The sequence below is a fragment of the Melanaphis sacchari genome, unplaced genomic scaffold (genome assembly GCF_002803265.2).
Source record: "Melanaphis sacchari strain LSU unplaced genomic scaffold, SCAv2.0 Contig31_pilon_pilon, whole genome shotgun sequence".
Classification (NCBI taxonomy): domain Eukaryota; kingdom Metazoa; phylum Arthropoda; class Insecta; order Hemiptera; family Aphididae; genus Melanaphis; species Melanaphis sacchari.
Window position 1 is genome coordinate 3,477,216 of NW_020271193.1, and position 23,544 is coordinate 3,500,759.

The 23,544-nt window shown below is 34.7% G+C and overlaps 3 protein-coding genes across 5 annotated transcripts in view; 2 read left to right on the forward strand and 1 right to left on the reverse strand.

Moving 5' to 3' along the window:
* The first annotated feature begins 725 nt into the window (after nucleotides 1-725).
* LOC112596418 lies at nucleotides 726-3,799 on the forward strand. Its single transcript, XM_025342083.1, has 2 exons — nucleotides 726-1,845; nucleotides 3,088-3,799. The coding sequence occupies exons 1-2, from the start codon at nucleotides 1,319-1,321 to the stop codon at nucleotides 3,287-3,289; spliced, it is 729 nt and encodes a 242-aa protein (XP_025197868.1). The 5' UTR covers nucleotides 726-1,318; the 3' UTR covers nucleotides 3,290-3,799.
* Nucleotides 3,800-6,418: 2,619 nt separating this feature from the next.
* On the forward strand, nucleotides 6,419-8,779 carry LOC112596387. Its single transcript, XM_025342041.1, has 2 exons — nucleotides 6,419-7,266; nucleotides 7,333-8,779. Exon 2 carries the CDS (start codon nucleotides 7,483-7,485, stop codon nucleotides 7,864-7,866), a length of 384 nt encoding a protein of 127 aa, XP_025197826.1. The 5' UTR covers nucleotides 6,419-7,266; nucleotides 7,333-7,482; the 3' UTR covers nucleotides 7,867-8,779.
* A 2,770-nt stretch (nucleotides 8,780-11,549) lies between these two features.
* LOC112596298 (serine-rich adhesin for platelets-like) overlaps nucleotides 11,550-23,544 on the reverse strand; it is a 46,108-nt gene continuing 34,113 nt past the window's right edge. The window contains exons 11-21 of one of the 3 annotated variants that reach the window (XM_025341896.1): nucleotides 23,125-23,319; nucleotides 22,838-23,010; nucleotides 19,193-19,270; nucleotides 19,040-19,115; nucleotides 17,935-17,997; nucleotides 14,488-14,556; nucleotides 14,380-14,421; nucleotides 14,224-14,290; nucleotides 13,354-13,465; nucleotides 12,618-12,769; nucleotides 11,550-12,257 (exon numbers count right to left, since the gene is read on the reverse strand). In XM_025341896.1, coding sequence (XP_025197681.1) covers nucleotides 12,107-12,257; nucleotides 12,618-12,769; nucleotides 13,354-13,465; nucleotides 14,224-14,290; nucleotides 14,380-14,421; nucleotides 14,488-14,556; nucleotides 17,935-17,997; nucleotides 19,040-19,115; nucleotides 19,193-19,270; nucleotides 22,838-23,010; nucleotides 23,125-23,319 — 1,178 coding nt within the window. In that variant the 3' untranslated portion in view covers nucleotides 11,550-12,106. Of the gene's footprint in view, nucleotides 12,258-12,617; nucleotides 12,770-13,353; nucleotides 13,466-14,223; nucleotides 14,291-14,379; nucleotides 14,422-14,487; nucleotides 14,557-17,934; nucleotides 17,998-19,039; nucleotides 19,116-19,192; nucleotides 19,271-22,837; nucleotides 23,011-23,124; nucleotides 23,320-23,544 lie in introns of those variants that run through there. The other 2 variants (XM_025341897.1, XM_025341898.1) reach the window with 2 other exon arrangements.

Sequence of the window (23,544 nt, forward strand, 5' to 3'; positions counted from 1 at the left end):
CTTCGGGAGAAATTTCTGTACATCGTTCGCGGATGCTATACGACGAGAATTCCGGTGAGTATACCTACTTTATTACGATCGGCCGTACCAGCTCCGTGACCGGAGACCGTTAAGCATCTTCGACGTTCGTAATTATTAATTAATAATTATTAATGTACACGGCTGACTTGATCGCTGGCAGTGAGTTTCTAAAACGTATAAATATAAATAACCTGAGCTGTCACGGGACGCCTGGCAGATGTGAAACATCGACATTATTTTGTAATAGTAATATGCAGAAAAGAACAGATTGCGATAGGAACTAAATATGTCATAATGATAAAATAAAATATTACGATTTTTTTTTTTTCAAATAATGATGACTGTTTATTTAATAAACATTTATTTTCATTAAATACAAAAATTTACGAATTTATTTCAAATCGTGACTACTTAATTCGTTTAATCAGTGATTTCGGTAATAGTGACATTCGATGTCGCCTCTGACGACGGTATTACTGTGACAATTGGTCGATGGTAGCTGAAGTATGTTACAAAAGTATTGGACATAACATTATCAAGATATCTAATAAATACAGCATCTATTGTTGTCCCGTATCTGGTGGTAGGTTCTCCTGGATTGAGATATGAATGATAATATGATAAAATATTAAATTATAATAAAAACTATAACTAATTATTACACTGTCTCGTTCCATTATATTTGTAATATTTTCACAGTCACTGTCACTCATATTTCATTAGAAAATATATTATATCGTTATTACAACGGTCCGTTCAAAACAACGTAATATACAATCAATTTATTTAAACGCAACAATATAGCTGTACATATTATACGTTTATAGATCGTATAAAAATAGATAAGCCGATACTGCAGCGCGCATGGAGAGGAAATCGCCGAGCTTCGGAGAATTGAGCCGACGAGCTATGAGTGGAGCGTCGCCACGCCACAGTCGGTCTCACTACTGTACCGCGCCGTAAGATGTTTCACATGAAAAAAAAAATAAATAAATAAAAAACGTAGTGTAATATTAATTCGTACGTATAACTATAATAGCTACAAAATCTCGTGTCGTCCGGTCGCCAAGGCGATGCTCAGGTCGCGCATAACACAGTTTATAAAATCAACAGCACCGACCGATGTGCATATCCGACATATATCGTTAAACCGTTGTTGTTCCGCACAAAATCATATCGTGATAAATAAAATATAATTGCATTCGTGTCATATTTTTCACGATCACAGTTGTATAATAAAATTGTTGAAGTCGTTTGACAAGAGTCGCGCTCGTTCCTCGCGCAGACGCACGACGGCATGCCTATTGACCGCGACAAAGCGGTTGTGCGACGCGCGATGGTCGTCGTGTGTTTGGCGTTGTTCGCGTGGCCGCGCACCGCCGTCGCCGCTCCCGTTCTGATGGCCACCGACGGACCGTCAGAGGTCCCGCCCGAACTGCCGGTCCGACAGCATAGACTGTCGCAACACCGCTGTCACTGCGGCCACCAGGCCACGGTCACCGAGCCCTATCCGTCGGCCACAGCCAACGCCTGGCCCGGTCATCACTACTACGAACGCACGACCGCAGCCGCCGAGCCCCATCCGTCGGCCGCCACCAACGACTGGGCCGGTCATCACCACTACGGCCACACGACCGCGACCACGGACACTGAACGCGACGGCTGCCCCGAACACCCACAGCGGACGCCGTACAGCACGCCGTCGCCGTACAGCACACCGTCGCCTTACAGCACACCGTCGCCTTACAGCACACCGTCGTCTTATAGCACACCGTCGACGGTGATGGACGACACCGTTACGGCAAGCGTTTTGGCATACGATTAGTGAGTTTGCTACCATATAACATACCTGCAATACTGTACATTAACGGTCCGTAAGCAAATTGTGTGTACACAGTCGTGCGCCGGCTGTGGAGGGGGGGGTAGGAAATTTGGAGACGGGTCCTCGGCGGGGTTGGCCTCCCGAATCCAATAAATATTTCGTACAATGTCTGAACAACTATGTTGTCGAGAACACGTCATCTCGTTGAAAAGATAGAATCAATGTTCGTTAGGTAAACATCGTTTAATCGAGACGGCCGCCACGGCTTGATCGTATTGTAATGCAATCAAAACGTACCTATACAGTCGAGTATCGATAGTTCGAAGTTGCAGTGTGACTTAAGAAAAATTTCGAATTACTAAGAGTTAAAAAATTATTTTTTTTTTTTCATACTTAATTTTTTAAATATTTCAGCAAAATTAGGAGGTATTGCATTTATTAATTGTTTTTAAAATGTAAGTTAAACTATGAATAGAATTAAACTGTGCAAATTAAATTATTATTATTATTAACAGACGATTAAGAAATAAAAATATGCTAGCGATAAAGTTTTTACGATAATAATTCTATAGCTAAATTGCTGCACGATTGTATAGAAAATTACCAGAGAAAAGATTATAAGAAATACATTTGATGAATAAACTTCGAATTACAGAACGTTGAACGGATGAAACTTAGATTGTCTCGTGTTAGTGTTCAGTTTTCCCAAAATTTAATTTCGAATTATCGAGTGTACTTAAATTAATGGTTTTTTATTTGAATTATCACGAGATTTTCAAGAGCACGAATATTTACTTCGAATTACCGAAAGTTTCTAATTATTGAAGGATTGGATTATAAAGAGTCGACTGTATTTAGTAAAAATAGATTGCCCATCAAAAACTGAAAGATCTTTGAGTCTTCGTAATTTTATAAAAACAAAATAATTTACAATGACGGCACAAATCTTATAAGGTTGTGTTACTAATTCTTGTAATATTTCTGCAGCTGAGTACAAAACCGGAACTCGTATAAACTATAAGTGGGCATACATTAATAAGTTTTAGTCAATTTCTTCCTTATTGTAATATGTCCGGAACGTTTTAAAATGATTTGGCATTGAAGTGACCGTAAAAAATAAAATTATTAAGTAGGGGACAAAAAATGAACACTATAAAAGTCATAATAAAAATATAATAATTAGGACGATAGACAAAGTATAATTATGATTGTTAATATCGATTTATTTTTCGTTAAAATTGCAGTGTTTACGACGAAACCGCAGGCGAAGACATCGACGACGACATTTCGATTTACAGCTTCATACCATTTATTTTGTTAGCGACGTTTATTTTAGTGTATCCGAGTCTTTATTTTACTAGTATTGCGAGAAAAAAAAAATACAAGTTTTATTTGCAAATGAGTAGCTGCCGTTGTACAGCAAAATATGTTCGCTGTTTTAAATAACCATGGTTTGAAAACCGATATATTTAGCGGTACAACGACAGTTACTCGTTTGCAAACGAATAGTGTCTTTTTGTGTTAAGTCACGAGGCTCTTATGATTTGAGGAGCGGTTTGACACATGCCGGACATGCTAGACGCGGATATAACATAACAATTGCGGACACGAGTTTCGTTGTCATGATACTAATTGCGTGCAGAATTTTTTTAATAAAAATCACGTGAGTTAGCCCTTCACTGTTTTTTCAGGGCTCAAGCAAAATTTTTTTTGTAACAGCCCGTAATATAAACGATACTCTACTGATTTCAACACTTGAATATTGCAACATTTGTTTGCTAATAAATACCTTCTTTTTGACAGTTTTTTTTTGTTCATTTTAAATTTTGTACAGCAGTAGGTGCAATTCATTTTCGTATAGCTACCAATCTACACTTCATTTAAGGCGTCGATCAATTGGTATATAATAAGGCGACTGCGATTAAACATTCCATTAAGGTTAGCATGAACACTCACAGTATAAAAAGCCCGTAAAGATTAACTAAGCTCATTTTGCCCTACTTCGCCTACTATAAGGTCAACGACTACGATACGGTGCATATTGACGGCGATATCGGTATAACCGGAGAGACGAAGAATCAGTTCCCCGTGCTCAATGGCGTATTTAGGGGGGGGGGGTCCCGAGTCTCGACCACCCCCAGAAAAAAATAATATTAATTTATATTATGTGTTTTTAATGTTTGTATTACAATATTTTTAAAAATAACTTGGGTTTAACTATTAATTGACGTTTATTTTCATAATAATAGTGCAATATAATATAATATAAATAATATCATTATTAAATCATAACTCGTATGTATTTTATTATAATGTTATAAACTTATATTTAATATTAAGACCCCCCCCCCCCACAAAAAAATTGAAAATACGCCACTGCCCGTGCTACACTTACTTGTCAACAGTCTGTCGTCACTTTGCCGCCGCAGACTCAATTCGTCTCTTGTGTAACGCACAAGTACATACGGTCACGTTAAACCGTTCATTTTGTTGAATTAGTCTTGCTGTGTTGAGCGATCGTACCCTTTTTCTTATCGCGTCATAAGCCGTTTAGCGTTTCGAGTCGTATAAAAATATATGTACCTATATATATATAGTGAAAAAATAACCTGAGCCGTCGCGGGACGCCTGGCAGATGTGAAACATCAAACATTTTTTTTTTGTAATAATGTTGAAAATAAATGGTGAATAAGATGATTATGAAATAATTTCTAAATTAATATCATAAGATTATTTTGTTTACGTTTCCGTCTTTGTGCTTCAAGTTGTTTTAGTTCTTCACGGCGCTGTTCCTTATATCGTTGTTGCCGACCTTTTTTACTAAGAGCACTGTTATGATATAAAACAGTATATATAAATAATATATTACAATATATTTATATCATATATAATATAATATATTTAATATATCGATATATAATTATTAAACAAAAGTATTTTTTCAACACGCACATGCACATCGTCGAATACCACTTATCACATTTCGTTGACTAATCACATTAAGTCATAAACATAATTTATAACTAATATCTATTAATCTAATTAATATTTTACTTCTTCACTATCTTGTAATATAATGACGAAGTTATACAGAGATCAGTCTTATTAAAATAAACAAACTAACCTTTGGCTTGAATCAGTAAATTGTGAATAGGGATATACATCAAAAGCACACGACGGAGACATTTCACTCCGACTTGCATGTGATGGTTAACTTGAAATTTAATTCTTTTTTCTGGCGGCGGTGCACTGTCTCGTTCCATTATATTTGTAATATTTTTTTGTTTATTTTAAAACAACATAATATTCAATATACATACACGGAACAATATAATCAACGTAATATACTTATATACAATAAAGTTATTATAAAAATATAGGTGTACATATTATACGTTTATAAATCGTATAAACATAGATAATCCGATACTGGGCACATAGAGAGGAAATCGGCGAGCTTCGGAAAATTGAGCCGACGAGCTACGAGTGGGGCGTCGCCACGTCATAGTCGGTCTCACTACTGTACCGCGCCATAAGATGTTTCACATCAAAAAGTTGAATACTGCAAAATTAATCGTTTACTGTGTTGTTTGTAGAGTTGAGAAAAATTGCCGTTAAACGTTGTCAGACGAATAACTAAATGATTTTTGCATTGGTCACAATGTAAATAAATAATATTATTTTAAATTATGTTATAAAATTACCGATGACCATAATAATGTTATAAGCGTTTAAAAAAATCTACGATTATTTCTGAGGCAACAATTTATAAGCATTAATATTTTTATGATGTACATACCTACACAAACAATGACTAAAAAATGATAAAGAGAAATGAGTACTGACATGAAATGGAATGCCATTTTTCTGACTTACAAACTCGCGTAGGTACCTTAGGAGACAATTTTTTCTATACACTCGTTCGCAAAATTGATTTTTTTAGTGTTCATATTATAGTATTTCGTAAAGGTAAGCCGTGGGCGTCAAGTTAATGAAAATAATTAACTCAAGTTAAGTTAAAAGAACACAAGATCAATAAGTTAAAATTTAATATAGAAAAAAAATGTTAACTTAGTTCAGTTAAATAAAAGTTAATCCATTTTTTAAAATTAGTATGTAAATCACATAAAGAATGATTAAGTATGTCTTTATGTCTTTATGCCTTTCTAATTAACTAAATTATAAAAATAATTTTATTGAACTTTTATCCTAATGTACATTGTACAGTATAAATACTAAATACCCTTTTACGTTACATGATATATTATTTATTAGTTTAAACTATACACATTTCAAATAAATAATTTAACAAATATTATTATTTTTTATATATTTTATAAATTAAAGATTATATAACATAAAAAAACAATACAATTTATAGTTTATAATTTTACTAAAAAAAAATTATAATATCAACTGCAAAAAGCTAAATTATTTCAACTGTCAAATGTCAATTAATCTCTTTAAGTTCATAAGTTGATTAGAAAATAAACTAACTAGTTAAGTCAAAAAGTTTAAAAAAATAAATAACTTTTTAAATTATCTTTTAACTTTTTAACTATTTAATTCCCGCTATTGCTATTTTGAGCGTATACTCGTATACTCCACGTATACGTTCGTTTTAAATCCACATTATTGTCATATTTTCTTGGGCCATCGAAGACGGTCGACCTGAAGTCCATGGACGAAAAAATTCAAACCGACACACACAAGTGGCGCACATATTATACGGCGAAACAAATTCTATCCGCTGAGAGTGCCCGCGGACTGACGGTTTTGTATAAATTTGTGTTCGATAAAAACAGACGAACGAAATCTATAAACGCGAAACATAATATTTTATCATATCACGACGGAGGTCGAACGCGCAGTAATATAACTTCGAATAAAAGCGCCGACAATTGAAATTCGTAGTGCATGGATAGTTGACGGGCTTGATGCAGAGAAACTCATGGCTTGTGCGCGTTGTATACACTCGTAAATTGCACGAGTCGGCGGAAGAACGAACGTCGCTGTCTGCAATACTGTGACATTATATTTTTAGTATCGAAACAATCTCAACGCGATGGCGAACGTCAAAAACGACCCATTCGAAGTTCGAAAACATGGACAATACCGCACGTCAATAAGATAGCTATTCGTACTTCGTACCCTCCACCATCCGCGTTGCGCACCGTTATCGTGCGTGTTCGCCGTCGCGAACCGGCTTTTTCGGACACCGCCGCACTTTAGTATTTACAATATTTACATCATTAGTCATTACGCATTACCGTTTTCGCTGCTATCGACGTCGGCGAGTGGTGCGACGTGACCGTCGTTCCGCAGTTTTTTTTTTTTTTTTGTCAGTGTCGCCATTCGGTTTTGTTAGCCGTGCGGATCGTATTTAAAACGTAAGCGTAGTCGGTTTTACCGCCAAACGACGGGTAGGTACCTAAATTATTATTTTGTTCGGCGTTGTTTTGTATCCGGTCGTTCACGTATTTTCACAGCGTCCGGCAAATGCATTTTTTACTGTCCGCCACAATCCACGTGGTCGGTGTCCAGCGTCGTTGCTGAACCTCTTGCGATCGTTATTGTCGTCGTCATCCAGTCGAGTGCGCCGACTTTTCGAAACACGTGAATAGAGTTATGTCTATAATATGTGGCGCTTTCATGCCAATGTCGATGCCATCATCGATACCACCGTCAGCGCCACCGTTGATGCCATAATCGATGCCACTGTCCATACCGTCGTCTATGGCACTATAAATACTACAGTCAATTCCACCGTCGATGGAACTGTCGATGCCATCGTAGGTGACGGAGCAATCGTGGATGGCGACGACCCGGCAAAGGAGAGATGCGCGGAATTTCATTTGGCAGAGATCCACATACGTATAGCAACAGAATACAAGAAGAAGCCATACAGAAACGCAGAGGGCGATTTGCCACTGCATGGCGACGTGCTTATGCTGTTGCTGTGTGCATTGAGAAGGCGTTCGCAGGAGCTACCCCTACTTCCCTTTGCCGAAGACATAGGATAGGACGACTGCGACTAGACAGAGCACGCACAGTGCCCGGCGGTAAGTCACTGGAGCGTGTTCTCTGAGGCCACTCACGGCGCGACGGGATTTGGGGGCGACGCGTGTTTGGTCGCTGACGCGGTCGACCATCGTAACGGTTCGGCGGACGTCCGACTGTTTTGGTGTTGCTGAGCGACGACGGACGATAACGACAACTAGCTAGCGGTACCCGATCGCCCCCGATGACGGTGCTGACGACGACTCTCTAAGGCGGCGGCGGAGATTTTGGCGCGGGGTAAGTGACAATTTTCATTTGAGCTTACAGGAACACGGACGTGAGAATTCAACGTTTCACAGGGTTCGACGAAGGCGCGCGACTCCGGCTACTACGGGATGCGATGATCCCGGTCGACTGCGGGACGCCAGGGACAAAACCCTCGGACTTTGGAGAGTAAATCTGGTCGATGACTCTATTTCGTCCCGAGGCGATCCGCGACCGGCCGTGTAACGTTTCCGATAGCCGCCTATTCCGCAGGCTTAGATTCTCGTTTGTCCCATGCCGTTTCCGTTTCCGCCGCCGTCAGACTAAAAGCCGTCATTGTCTGCACGGCCATCTGACGCGTGCATGACATCGCGTACTATAGCCGTTCGCTCGTCAGTCGTCGCTCACGTCACCGAAGCTGTCCGGACCTCATCTGCCGTCTCGTGGTCGTCGCGTTGCGCACCCGAGTAAAACGCGTCCGTGAAATTCGTCTGCCCGTGGGACCGGTCGCGAGGACGTTGTGAAGGTGACCAATGGCCTGTTTTCCACCTATTGCACCCATTCGCCATCTCGTATCTCCTCAACCTAGTTTATTGTGTCGTCCTGCCGATGTTCTTTTTTGTTTATATTACTTGTTTATCTGTTTTTTCTCATCTAACTTCTCACATTGATACGATATTTTTTTTCATTTTTTTTTTATTATTATTATTTTTGGATTTGTTAAAAATGTTAAATAAACTGAAAAATTAAAACTAAAAAAAAATATTGTTTTTTTTCGTATTTTTGAGTATATAAATCAATTGTTACAAAATTAACGACTTATAATATCGATGAAATATTTTAAAAGACCACATATTGTAAGAGAGATTCAAAAGAAGTGACAGCGAAAATCGCAGTGGTGTATTGTTGGTAAACGGAGGTATATTACGGCGTATATCCAATACGCTAATATTGTATCCACGGCGTGTAGTTCATGACAAATTAATGATACGCGGATATACGGCCGTATTTACCGTATATATCTTTATAAAAATTTAAAATAATATATCAAGTATCATAAATCACGGTTGTAGATAAATATAATACGCCAATAACCTAGCAACTACGATATCTCGTTAGTCGATTGTACAATAGTTTTTTTGTGGTATACAATTATATGATTCCAATGTGTATAAAAAGATTTGGTACATTTAAATTTTTTTATTTAAAATGTAAAATATTTTTGTAATATTGAAAATTGAAATATTTATCAATAAAATAATTTATTGTTGAGCAAAATTTTTTTGGACCCTACCTGGATCTCTCTATTATAATATATATGTATATCTACGCGAATAAGGCGTATACCCACGGTTTATTTTAACAATACATCACTGGAAAATCGGTTCAATATTTAGTAGTTAAAACTTAAAACTATCTAGGAGAACACTGCAGAATAAATTATACGACACAATATATTATATGATACAAAACCAAGTAATATCGCAATCATTGGCGTAACTTTTTATTATTATTATTATTTTTTCGGGCGTCAAAATGTACTTATAATACGCCTAAAAGAAGGTACAGTGATGGGAGGAGATAGGTAACGCTTACTTACTTCAAAATAAAAATATCAATAAAAACCCTACATGATGCCAGGGAAAATATTGTTATCTTTAAGTCTTATTATAGGTAAATTTAATCTATGATATTAGAACTATAACGGCATAAAAAGAATTCCGCTGAACGAAGATTTGCCGTGTTTTAACGTTGGTAAGTTAAAATCAACACATTGTGCGAGTATTACGCTCTTTATAAAGCAATCCGCGACTAGGTGATGACGTTATATTAAGTTGTGATACTTGTAAATCGGACGTTTTATAATAATCGAAAACTTCAAGTGTGCGTGGGGTACTTTACATTTTACCTAACACGCCATTAGCTTTTATCATTTTACAACTATTCAAAACTCAAAGCGCTTGTCCATGGGCGTATTCTCGAGAAATGGTATTTATATCTCTGCTTTGAGTCTACAGCTCATATTTCCATAATTGTGCCAACGGTCAAAAAACAAATAATGATAAAAACGTTAAACGGTCGTCCTGTTATTATACTATGCAGTAACTTGTATGGACCGCTGTCACAAATCACGCAATGTCGTCTATTTTATTTTACTGGAAGGCATTAACTATAGACCTTTAATCTCAATCAAGTCTTAAATAGTACATTTAATAAAACACAATAGCTAACAATCAATGTAAATCTATTTTATAATCAATATTCAATACTATAAACGATTTGTTATTATTAGATAAACATATACCATTCAAATTAAAAAATGTATGTAATCTTTCATTATTTTCGTTTTTTATAATATAATACATCCCTAAGGATATTAAGGCATTAATGAAAATTTAGCGTTATAATTGTCTACAGGAAATGATAACTGTTCTTTTTATTTTTTAATAATTACCGGAATTTCGCAATAAATTAAAAATTTGTAGATAGTTTATTATTTAATATTATTATTCATTGACGAGTTATAAACAAAAATAATAATAAACAGGATAAATAGGTGATAATACAATTTTTGTAGAAAAAATACAGTATAACAAAAAAATAATAATATAGTTGTGTATATTTAATTAGGCATCATATTATACCTCATACCGTATTATGGTAATATATAAATATATAATATATTGCATCATATACACACAATACGATGAAATATAGAAAATATAAAGTAAAAAATATATTTACTTAAAGGTAAACGTAAAGGCGCGTAAAAAGTTGTTAAACAGATAATATTATTATATTTTATATTATATAATATTAGTTTAATAATTATATAGGTCATTTGAAAATAATAAATAAAATATGCAAACGTTTATTGTATATACAAAAAATAATATAATATAATAATAAGATATAGTTAAAAATGTTTAATATAGGAAATTAGGTATAATAATATGTGTTGTTCTGCGTATATAATATAATATTATCATCGAGATTAGTCTTGTTAATCGATTCACTTAATGTAATATACAATAATATTTATTTCATGTATATAAATATGTATACAAATATACATACACGATGGTCGTTTGAACTAAAACAATACTAAATATTATCATAATAATATTATCTTTCGGTATTGTTGCGCGGCAATGACGTATTTTGATCGACGACAACGAAATCAGACATTTAAAAACATATCGAATTGTTTGAAAGGGGCTATGAAAAAATGTAAAAATAACTCCACGGTAACAGGGGAAAAGCGAAAATCAAAACCACGACTATCATGACTTGTGGTCGGCAAATGATTTAAAGAGGAGGGGGTAGGGGACGACGTGATTACAATTTAAAAATAATAATTATATTAGATTATAATATTGTTGTTGTAACGACACTCGAGTATATAATGTATACACTATATATACACATTACACATAAATATTATATTATATATTAATGTCTATGATAATAATAACTTAATAATTATATAAACTATGATAAAATAATATAATATCATCTACAGGCCTCATTCATCATTTTTAGCGTTTAACCGGAGCAAACGTGGAAACATTTTATACTGTTGGCGGAAGTAATTATTGTATAATTAGTAGGTAAAGGTCGAGGGTAAGAGTAAAAACAATACATAGGCACTATAAGTAGTTAGTAATCTAAAAATAGTTAAAATACGTGAGTAGAGCCGAAAATCAAACTCACTTTTAGATCGATAAGTACAATAACAACGTACTTACAGAAAATAAAATAAAAATTTAACATGTAACATACATAAATATTATATAGGTACGAATCGTTCCTATATCCGTTGATAAATCGAATAGAGACGAATCAACAAAATACAAAGGGGTACGAGACGATTTAAAATAATTTTTTTTTTTTTTAACAAAATTCGTGTAAAAACAATAAAATAGTAATATTTTTTTTTTTTTAGCGAACTGCATTCGAGAACGTAGCTGCACGACAAAAACAAGACACGCATTGTCGTCATTCGAAGTACGTAGGTTTGACGGATCGGGGGTCGTTGTGGAACCGTCGGTAGAACGTCTGTACATATGTGAACACGCATTTCCAGTCGGGTTTCCGCATGACGACCATGTCTTCGACGTCCAGTAGCGGCGCGATACCTGCTTCGTCCCTGAGGAGCAAAAAATGTCTAAAAATACTGTCCGGCAAACGATATGAATATATTATAATGTGACACGTGCATATTCGATGTCTTGTGCAACGGAAAGTTGCCAAAGTGAAACTTAATCATTCGAGGCTCGAGCCGACATATAGGTATTTATTATACGATATAGAACTAGGTAATCAAAATTTATGGAAGATGTTATTTTCAATTAACGTTTACAGAAAATAAAATGTATTATTGCAAAAGTAATATCAAACGTTACACAAAAACAAAATTATAAAGTGCACATAACGCTAGCTGTTTACTATTATGTTTTTATATCAAAAAAAAAAAAAAAATAATAATAATAATAATAATGTGACTTACTCAGCTACTTTGAATGCAATTTCGAAGTTTTCTCTTCGTTTTTCGGGTGTTAGTTTATCGTAGTCGAATGCTTCCGGGTAAAAATGATGGATGAGGGCGCAGAACGCCAGACCATCACTCCAACACGTCGAGAAATTAGTTACTTGGAGGTTCTATACGTCATGCAATACAAAATAATACATTAATATACAATCGCGTAAGACCCGACGCATATAATTGCAATATTGGTTAGAAAACGGGATATAAGTACTTTTTATTTTGTTAAATCGTATGACATCCCAAACAGCGCGGTTAATAAAATAAGTAAAAAAAAAGTAAACAATTAATTTCATAATTGAATATAATAAAAAACGATTAATTTTTTACATGCACCGTTGATCAATGAAATAACAAAATGCATAATATTTATCATTTATCCAACATATTAATTGATAATAAATAAGCCATATGCGTTGTTAGGTTTAGGATATTATGCAATATTATATATATATATATATAATACACTAATAATTACTACAGCTGTACTATTTATTATTTTCTGTTAGAAAAAACAGATCTTTCATATTATATTATGCGTAGGTTGTGTACATATACAAAATATACACTGTCGTGACGTCATATGTTTTATACTATATTATAATGTATAGGAAGTGTATTATACACATAGTAATATAGTATATATAGTGAAGGCGTATGTAGCCTAATCTGATAAAACGAAAACAACAAAAATGTATACCTTATATTCCTTCGTCTGAGCTTTCACCCAGTTGAGTAGGCGATCTTTGATTGACGAAGCGCTCCGCGCCAGGGCGGGATCGGTGAATTTATAGCAAGGACGCGTTTGTGAGCTATAAGCAAAACGCCCCGAATGTTACCATTATATTATATGTTACTGTAGAAAATTTATTCAAGCATGACATGCCGAAGTTAACATACAATAATTTATATATTCTATAAATAATATTATGTTTTATTTTTATGACAAAAATTAACTATCTACAATTAATATATTTTAAAACTATCACTTTTTATTTTTTTTTATTTAATCCAAGTAAAAATTACTATTGTTTCCCGATAATATTATGTGAAATGTACGTATACAATCAAACACGTTACCTACATTTTTATGTATGTATTTTAGGTATGGTATATAAGAACCCGTACAATCAATTATCGAATATTAAAATATTATTGCATACCCTTTAAGTATGACTTTTAATTAACATTTTAGTTATAACTCATACTTAGTAATAATTTTATAATTTCATTTTTATATATAAAAACAATATTATAAGATTTTGATCTTAATATAAGTTACACCAATTTCCCATATAAAATTAAAATTTTTGCCCAACAACCAGAACCAAATTAAGAGTTAAATAAAGTAATCAAGAACATGTAATATTATTATTAAAAAGCTAGAAAGTATATCGATATTTATATCAGTCTTTCTGAGTGTATAATTTTAATTATCAAGTTACGTTTAGTTTAATGTTAGTATTTGAAATAATAATAAACCAATAGATGGGTTTTGAAGAGTTTTTATACAATTAATCTTAATTTAATTTTTTTTTTTTAATCTGCGGTTTAAATTCAAATTACTTACTTTGGAGCCGAGTTCTGGCGTTCGAGTTGCTGGAACTTGGCAAACGGTGAAGAACTAACGCTATTTGCTGTAAACACATAGTAATTTTAAATTATTAGTTACACGTTTCAATGGAATGCATAAAATAACAATAACAATAAAAATAAAACAATTTACCTTTAGTCAGACGGTTACTAGAAGTTGTTGTCCTAGTATGCACTAAAAACCAAAAGTACTATAAATACTAACGCTCAAATAATTAATTAAAACTGATTGTCATCCTACCTTCAGTTTTTACATACGATCCAGTTTCGGTTTTGCTGGACACACTCGTCGAATTCGACTCGGTAACTTCTGGAACAAATATAAACGAAAAGTTGTAGTAAAGTAATCGAGTAAATTTTAACATCGCACACAAATGCTATAAACAATATATATATACATAGGACAATGCTGCGAAGTGTACGTATACACGTTTATATATTAATATATTATACATACATTATGAGTCATCTCAAATATTATTAAAATATAAAAATAACAACACAATAACAATAAAAAAAATTAATCATCAAACAAAATTGTTCGGGCGAGTTTAAAATATTATAAAAACTATTAGTATACACAGTAAAAGCTCAAATTTCGTTTCAACATAAAACATATTTTAAAAACAAGAAAAAACATGCGACAGTAGTGCTAGTAAAAAGCTGTAGTCGCATCGTTAAACTGCAATCGGTCGTAATATACACACTACGGGGGACAAATCGAGCGAGCGGATTCAACACATAGGTTACGATGGTATGCACAATTATATGATATCAAACGATTTTTACGAGAGCATAATATTATTTTTGTTAAAGAGCAATCACTATAATATACTACTATTGTACGTCGTGTTACGGGGGTGACATGCGAATATATATTTATTTTATTTTTTTGATTATTGTTTTACTGTTTGAAAAACACACACACGCGGAAAACGACTACACAACCACAAGAACGTACTTATTGGTGTTCAACGCAGTGCGCACATAGACACGAAGAATAGCTACAGATGAATAGACACTCTTCGATTTAATGTTATCCACTCGCTCCTCGGATATCCTCAAAATGCAGTACAAATGTGTGTGTATAATATATATTATTAAAGAAATAAATGTTAAAAACGATTTACGCGACTAGGAAACATAGTTTAGAATATTAAATACATATAACGTATAATAACGTGGTATTATTGTTGTGACTAGAAAAAATAAAATAATGCGCAAACATAATATTATTATATAGTGCACGCGTCATGCCGTATAAAATAGTGTAATAATTATTATCGTATACAATATTAGGTACCTACATAGAATAAGAGAATAAAAACGAAATGCAAAATATATCACGAAAACAAAAATAAGAACTAAAATTCAAAAATACACATCGTATAATAATAACATATACGGCCTCGAGAGAGTTGTTTGTCGGTGTGGGGAGGTTAGGTTGGGGTGGGCAGACTGGTGACGGCTAAGACGATCGCGACAGGAACGACGGGCCGAGGCTATTTGGACGGTCTGGTGGCCTCTTTGAAGAGGCTTTCGAACGTGTCGTCCACTTTGTCAATGTCGTCGTTAAGTTTCACAAGTTTCGGTGACGCGCGTCTGCAGGCAGCGGACGCGGACTCGGTGGGGGCGTGCAAGTGTTGTCGGACGATGTTTTGCTTCTGTTCGATTTCCCGTTTGCAGTGCATGTAACCCTCGTACGGGGCGGACGCGTGCCTGAGCGATGTGGCCGCAGGCACGTGCGAGATCGGCGACCGGGCGGCCGCCCTGCTCTGGCCCACGATCATCTGGTGCCAGGACTCGGACTTTTGCAGGACCGACGGCATGCGCACCGGCGAGGTGTTGGGCGACCGCTGCTGGGTCACCACCCGCGGGTTCCTGGTCGGCGGTTTAGGTGCGGTACCCGGAGAAGAAGTAGAAGACTGCAGCAGATTGCTGTTGTGTTGCGCCGAAATCGCTTTTACCGACGACGACGACGGTAACGGTTGACGGACCGGCGCCGGAATCGTTCTTAGCGACGACGACGACGATCCGTCACTGCCCGACCTATGCTTGCTCTTGACTATAGTGGCGGTCTGAGGGCTGCCCATGACCCGACTGACCACGGTGGCCGGTTGTGGGACACATTCGTAATGTGGGGGAGCGGTAGGACTCACCGCCTCGTCAGACGCGTCCGAATATACGAACGGCCTGTGAGCCGTGGTCACCGAACTGTTGTACAAAGGCAGATGTTTCGGGTAAGCGACCGTTCGGGGCGGCGGCTCCAACAACTTAGTCCCCGATTTCGGCATCGGCTTAAGAGGCGCAACGAACTGCTTTGGTTGTTGCTGTTGAACCGGCTTGAACGCGGACCGGGCACCGTGCGAAAAACCGCGGTTACCTCCCGACCACTGATCGGTGGCGGCGGTGGTAGTGGACGTGTCGGGCTTGAACGACGTGAACTTCTTCGATCGGTAATAAGCGATGCTGTCGTCCGACGGACATTTGCAAATGTCGTGCCAAAAAGTTTTTGCTACGTTCCTGTTGGGCGACACGGCCGCCGATGCTGTGGTCATCGCACCCCCGCCGCCGCCACCACCGATCCTCCTTTCGAACGTCGTCTTTATCCGACCAAAACGGTTGCCCCAGTTGCCCTGTAATTTCCCCTGCAACGGGTTATAAGCCGAAGTCGTTGCCGCTTTCTCGTCTGCCTCGGCCTGTTGCCGCAACAGGGCCAAGTATTTCTTGTCGTTGGCCGTCTTAGGTTCGAACAAAGGCACTCCGCTGCCGCCAGAAGTAGTAGCCGGCAATGGTTCCTTGATTTGCGGGACGCGTCCCGACCGGTATTCGTCGTCGTCTCCGGAAGATCGTCCCCGTTCACCGGCCGCGCCGCGTTTCAGTTTCACGCGCTTTCCTTGCATCCGAAACTTGCGACAATGATCGTTGGACGCGATCTGCAACAACCGCTGAGCTGACGAAACGGATCTGTCGTCGTCGTCACCGGAAGAAGACGACGGAGACGACGACCCATCTGCGGACGATTCGGACGAATCGCGAATCGATATCGTTGAAGTCTTGCGTCTCTTGCTGTCTAAGTCTTCGACAACCACCTGTTGTGCCGGAGGATACGAGAATGAGTTGCAGGTCTGCAGTGCATGTCTCGACGGTTCCGGTATGACACAGTCCTCAGCCAAGTGATTGGTGCGCTTCGGTGGCGGCGGCACGAACTTGACTGGTCTGAACGTCTTGGGAGCAGCTACTTCGTAGCTCCGCGGCGTGTTTCGAGCTGACTCCGCCGTCGTCGCGGGTGTCGAAGCCCCAGGCGTCATCGTTTCGCCATATCCGTTCTCTTCCAACCATCGTCTGGCGTCCTGCAGTTCTTCGGAAGATACGCCGACCGTGTGCCGGTCTTGCCGTCCCACCACAGTCTTACGATTCCAGCACTTCCGGGGCGGTGGCGTCGGTTTTCCGGTCTGATCGACGGACGACAACTTCAGGCTAGTTTGCAATTTTGTTAGCAATTCGACGACGGATGAACGCCTGAGTGGGTCCAAGGCCGGTAACGCGCTCTCTAGGTTGGCTAAAGCCCCTTGCACTTGCACCAATATCTTTTGGTTCACTTCCTCGCCCGACTCCGTTCCTGAGTCATCGACCGTGGTCGCGATAGGTTTTACATTTAAATTACACATAGGCTTCAATAACTCACCGTTTTTTTCGTTGCTCGTGCTGTTGTCTGTAAGGCCAGCTTGAGCGACGATGTCCGTACACGCTGAAATTACATTAAACATGAATAATACACATCGCCCTTTGTTATGAACACGACAAAAACCAAGGTATTCACTAATTTACTACTTACGATTAGGTATCCTCTAATTAAAAATTCAACAACCGTCAAAATAGTTATTAATACAATATAATATATGTAAATATAATATTTCAAATGTCCTGGTTTTAAATTCACCTAAGCAAGCTAATGCCAACATAAAAATATCAACTATATGCCGAATTTAAGTTACCACATGAAATGATGCCAGAATCTAATCTCAGAATTCCAGTGGAATTCGTTTAAAAAAAATATGGTAGACGATTAAGAATATATAATAGAATATAGTAAATACACGCACACATATAGTATACATTATACATTTATATTAACATAACTTGTATACGACGATGTGATACGACAATGTGTTTAAATTAGATGACATACTTGTTTACGTAAAATGTTGATGGTATAAATATAGTAGCTACCTAATAACATACGTCTATTTACAGTGACATGTCTACTTTAATATATTTTATTCAAACGATTTTACTATTATTATTTTTATGCTGATATTATACTTAATATTTATCTGTAACGTATACGGTACACAATAAAATAAGTAAATGTATATTAAGCAATTATTGTTTTAATTATTTTTTGGCAGACATAAAATACTAATTTAACTCTAATAATAAACAATATAAAATATTGAGAACCTTAAGTCCTAAAATCATTATTTTCTTCCTCATATTATTCTACTCATTTTTGGATATGTTAATGTTAAATTATATTTCATTGTAGTGATAAAAAAAAATTGTATATAGTATAACGAATTTAAATTAGTCATTTTGGTTAAATATTTTTATAAAAATTTTCTTTTTTGTAAATACAATATTATAACACGTCATACTATTATACTATACTTCATAAAATAAAATAATTATTAAATAACTGTGTACATGTGATTTAAATAACTACTAATAATAATACGTATAATATAGGATAATATCGTAATTAAATAAATTGAATAATGTAGTTAAGTTACCTTTATGTTCTGCCATGATTTGCCTTAACCTGGCTCTGATTTTTCTCCTTTGATCGTAGTCTGGGCAAGATTCCAACTAAATAATTGAACATTTGTTAAGTAAGCGTACGAGTAAATTATCTATACCGTCATACTGATAATAATGTTACTAACCAAAATTTGTAATTGTTTTTCGTCCCAAATATTATCGAGTTCTTGTTGGCTTAGGTTCTTTTTAATCACGGGAGATTTCTGAAAAAAAAAAACGAATTGTAAATAGTATTATGTTCATGTGGTATTGTAATGTACACACAATGAGCTTCGTTCTATTTAACCGGTCAATATTGTGTTAACAGGTGTCAATCTAAATAAGAACCCTCGTGTACAATACACATAAATACAAATTTATGAATTCACTTGTAAAAATAGTTGGCAACATGTTTTATTTGCTGGGACACGGCCAAACGTTGGCCTAATAATATTCATGGAACCAAGATTTTGGGTTTTCCATAAGCGTTTGATCTACGACTACCTATTGCCTCTATTGGAAATAAATACGAACACAACAAAAACGAAAACCTTTTTAATTCGGAATGAAAATATAAACATTCTGAGAACAGACCGGACCGTAGGACAAAACGCGTTCCCACGATCGTGTTTCTGGCGAGACTTCGGAATAACCACCTCATAACCAACGAGCGCCTACCTGTACATTGTACAATAACACACATTCGCAAATTTTTTTTTATGATCAGATATATCATATTTTGCATTACTCTTATTAACTATTATTCATTACCAATGTTATATTATACTCGATTAGACTAATCCGCCGAACGTCGTACCCAATATCGTTTGCCTATATAGTATATAATATTATTACGACCTACGCCAGCTAAAACGTAAAACAATAGAAATCGATCGATTGCGGACGAACTGCACTATCGTTAACGTAGGCGGTATAAAGCTACTGAACGCCGCGAAAATATTAATAACAGTCGAACCAGAGAAATATGATTAAGTGAGAAAAAATAAAAACGATTTTTTTTGTCGGCGACACGAACACACTCGACGACTCGACATAAACAGAAATAGTTGCGCGTGTAGCCAAGTTTAAACTGAACTGCGTGGCCAACGGAGCATTCGGCGTCGAGCGAACCACCGCGCTGACCAAAATAGGATTTGCCTTCAAATATTATTTTCGTCGTGAAACGCGCAAAGCCAAAATGCGTTGTCCAACGGGTAGGGAAATTAACAGTTAGTTGAGTAGTAATACTATTATTGACCGTTGTATTATTATGTGCGGTCTGAACATAAAGACGCCGATTTTTCGCCATCATATTTCGCTGTGCTAATTTATCGCGAACGAAACGGACAGGTGGGAACTGCCTTACAAGCGCCTTTATTGTTTAGAGCAAAATATTATGTACAAATGCCCGAAAATGTCGCGACCCAGTGGGGGGGGGGGGGCGAATAAACGCCATGGCGCAATTACGCCGTAAACAAACACACAAAGCGATTAAAATATTCTCTATATTTATAAATTTATAATAGTATAATACGTACATTATTATATAATGTAAACTCGTGTGAGGCGTAATTTAGTAGCAAACAGTTGTCAAATAATAGATTAAGTTATCCTTACTACATCGTTTATATACATAGATATTGTATAGTAAACGTTTTGTTTTGTTCTAAGTTTATCCTAATCATCGTTTTGATATATTTAAATATCAAAACGTTACGGCTAAAATAAAATAATAATCATTAAACCACGTAAAACTAAGAAACTGACCAAAGCAAAATCATATGCATTGTTTTACATTTTTATTGATATAAATAAACATTTTAATGAAAATATATTTTTATTATAAATATATTTTATTACTCGTAAAATCATAATAATCATTTCTCAATAGATTATAATAATATAATGTAACATTGTTCTACAAAGATTTTCTGATAGGTGTACCTAGGTTTTATAAAATTATGGCAGCATAAATAAACACAAATTCTCACGAAGTAGATAAATCATGTAATATATATTTTTAATTACTAATAATGATAAATTATGATGGTAATTTATTCGTCATCTATAAACTAATTAAAAATGTATTTAAATAAAACCTTCTCAATTTTTTTTATAATTTAAACATTTTTATAAACTAATTCAATTTAAAGATAGAAAAGTTTAGCTCTATGAAATAATTATTTTTAAGTAACAAATTATAACAACATTAAGACGAAATATGGAAAATGAAGTTATTTTTAACATTTGTAAAGTACTACGATTGTGTAATGACTATCAACACAATCGTTAAATGTTTTCTCACATATAAATACCATAAAATAATTTTTATAGTATTAAATACATAAAAATAACTACTAACTGTCCAGAAAGATTTTTAATATTTATTAGATGCAGAGAAACAAGATAAATTTTGTTTTAAATTTATGAAATTTATTTACCATTATTATTATATTACAATATATTTTATACGCTAAAACTGCAATGGCAAATGTACTAAAAAGTAAAAGCTAATCGAGATAATAAAAATAATTAGTTGTAAACAAATCTTTTCAAAAAAATACATTTTATTTTTCGTTCATGACAATAAAAATGTTTATCTCCCACTTCCCAATGTATTTATTTGCGTTTTAACTTCTAGTTATTTCTTATAATAATAATATAAAATATTTTTAACTTGCAGCTGATAATATTGTCGACTCGCCAGTCATTGTGTTTTAGTTTTAGCCTGATATCTATTACCATGTTTAGTATTAGTTCGTACTCTGTATAGTAACAGATAATATGTTAAATTTCTTGACTACTATTTTTAGCTATTCTGTCACTGTTATTATCAGTGGTAGAGCAAAAAAGTTTTTGTAAGACCATTGTCTCACAGCTAAAATGAGGTGGTGGATACCAATTGAGATTGACTAGTGAGTACTAAAAAATTTAATATTTTCAAATTTATATTGTGCTTATAAAACATTATGCACAATTTCAGCTTCAGCTGAAATAAGCTTTTCAAAAGTATAATAGTTGCATTGCTATTTATTTATGTGATTCTAAGATCTAACTTGGTTCATTAAGTTAAAATCTAGATCAAAATAAGACTTAGATTGAAAATATTACAACAAAGGCTGATCTCTTATGAAAATAAGATATATATTAATATTGAAGAAAGTTGTAAACAGAATTTAATTTTTCTCAAGAGTATTGAAAAAATAGTAAATGTTTGGATAACTTCAATTGAAAGAATGCATAGGTAGCAAGTTTAACTATTATGTATTATTAATGATAGGAGTTTACTTAACATGTTAACTTGATTTAAATTTTAAAATATTAAATCAGTATTTATATAACTATGAAAAGTAATTTTTATTGTAATACACTAATACCTATGTTATAAATTTTCAGAATGATAAATTTGATACAGAATTATAATAGGAAGCATGAGTGCATCCAACATTTTTTTCTTGTTCGACTGATAAAATAAGTTAGTGCCACTACTGTTTCGTATTAACATAGTATATAGTTGTTGAAATAATAATAATGTATAATCGGTTTATAATTTACTAAAATAAATCAATATATAGTACCTATATCATATATGTATGAAATTAAAAGATTTGTGGAAAATTATAATTTAGTATTTATAACTTATGCTAAAATTCATGAATTTAGTAACAAGTACCTACCTAACAAATAGTATAATATAAAAAAATATTGTGATTTTTATAATTTTTAATTAGATTTTATTTTAAATTTAGCATTATAATTTATACTTTAAACAATGTATATTATTGTTGTACCTGTGATCTTTGTTTTTCTACTTGGTTGACAAGTGTAGCGCTACTTGTGGTAGTTATTGAAGAAGGAGATTTGTTTCCTTGTTCCATTCCATGAAGGATGACCGATGCACCTAAAAACTTGTTGAGTAATGCACGGGCTTCAGTGTCTTCATTGGTATCACCACTTTCTACAACTATAAAATTTGAAACAAATAAATTACAAATTAGCATAAATATTTCATTTTTAAGGTAATCAATACTTAAATTAATAATACTATATATAAATATTTTTATCAACCATTATTTACCTAAATCTGCATTTCGCATTCTGGTTAAAACATCTTGTACACCAGTCACTCTTGAATTATTGTCAAGGAAGGATGTAGCAGTTCCATTGTTTTTAGCTGCATTTAATTTAGTAGTTGTTGTTTTTTCTTCAACTTGTCGTGAACTACTAGACACATCAGATTTAGTAGTCCTGTTCTGTTTCAAACTAGATGAAACTGAAATATTAAATAGTTAATTAAGTAATAAATGGTATATTCTGATATAACTACACTATAATATTTATCTTATACTTAAAACATAGCATTATTTTACCACAAGAAAAAAAAACATTATTCGTTAATACATTTTTCTTTGTCTTTATTAAAGTCATAGGTAAAGGTTTAATTTTTACTTTTTTTAAGTTTATTATTTAGTACCTATAATTGTAATAACAACTTTTG

Bases quoted from the DNA above. Each gene is read 5' to 3' on its own strand.
- LOC112596418 (XM_025342083.1), top strand. From the start codon at position 1,319: ATGCCTATTGACCGCGACAAAGCGGTTGTGCGACGCGCGATGGTCGTC. The intron at 1,846-3,087 runs GTGAGTTTGCTA...TTAAAATTGCAG, and splicing joins AGCGTTTTGGCATACGATTA to TGTTTACGACGAAACCGCAG.
- LOC112596387 (XM_025342041.1), top strand. From the start codon at position 7,483: ATGTGGCGCTTTCATGCCAATGTCGATGCCATCATCGATACCACCGTC.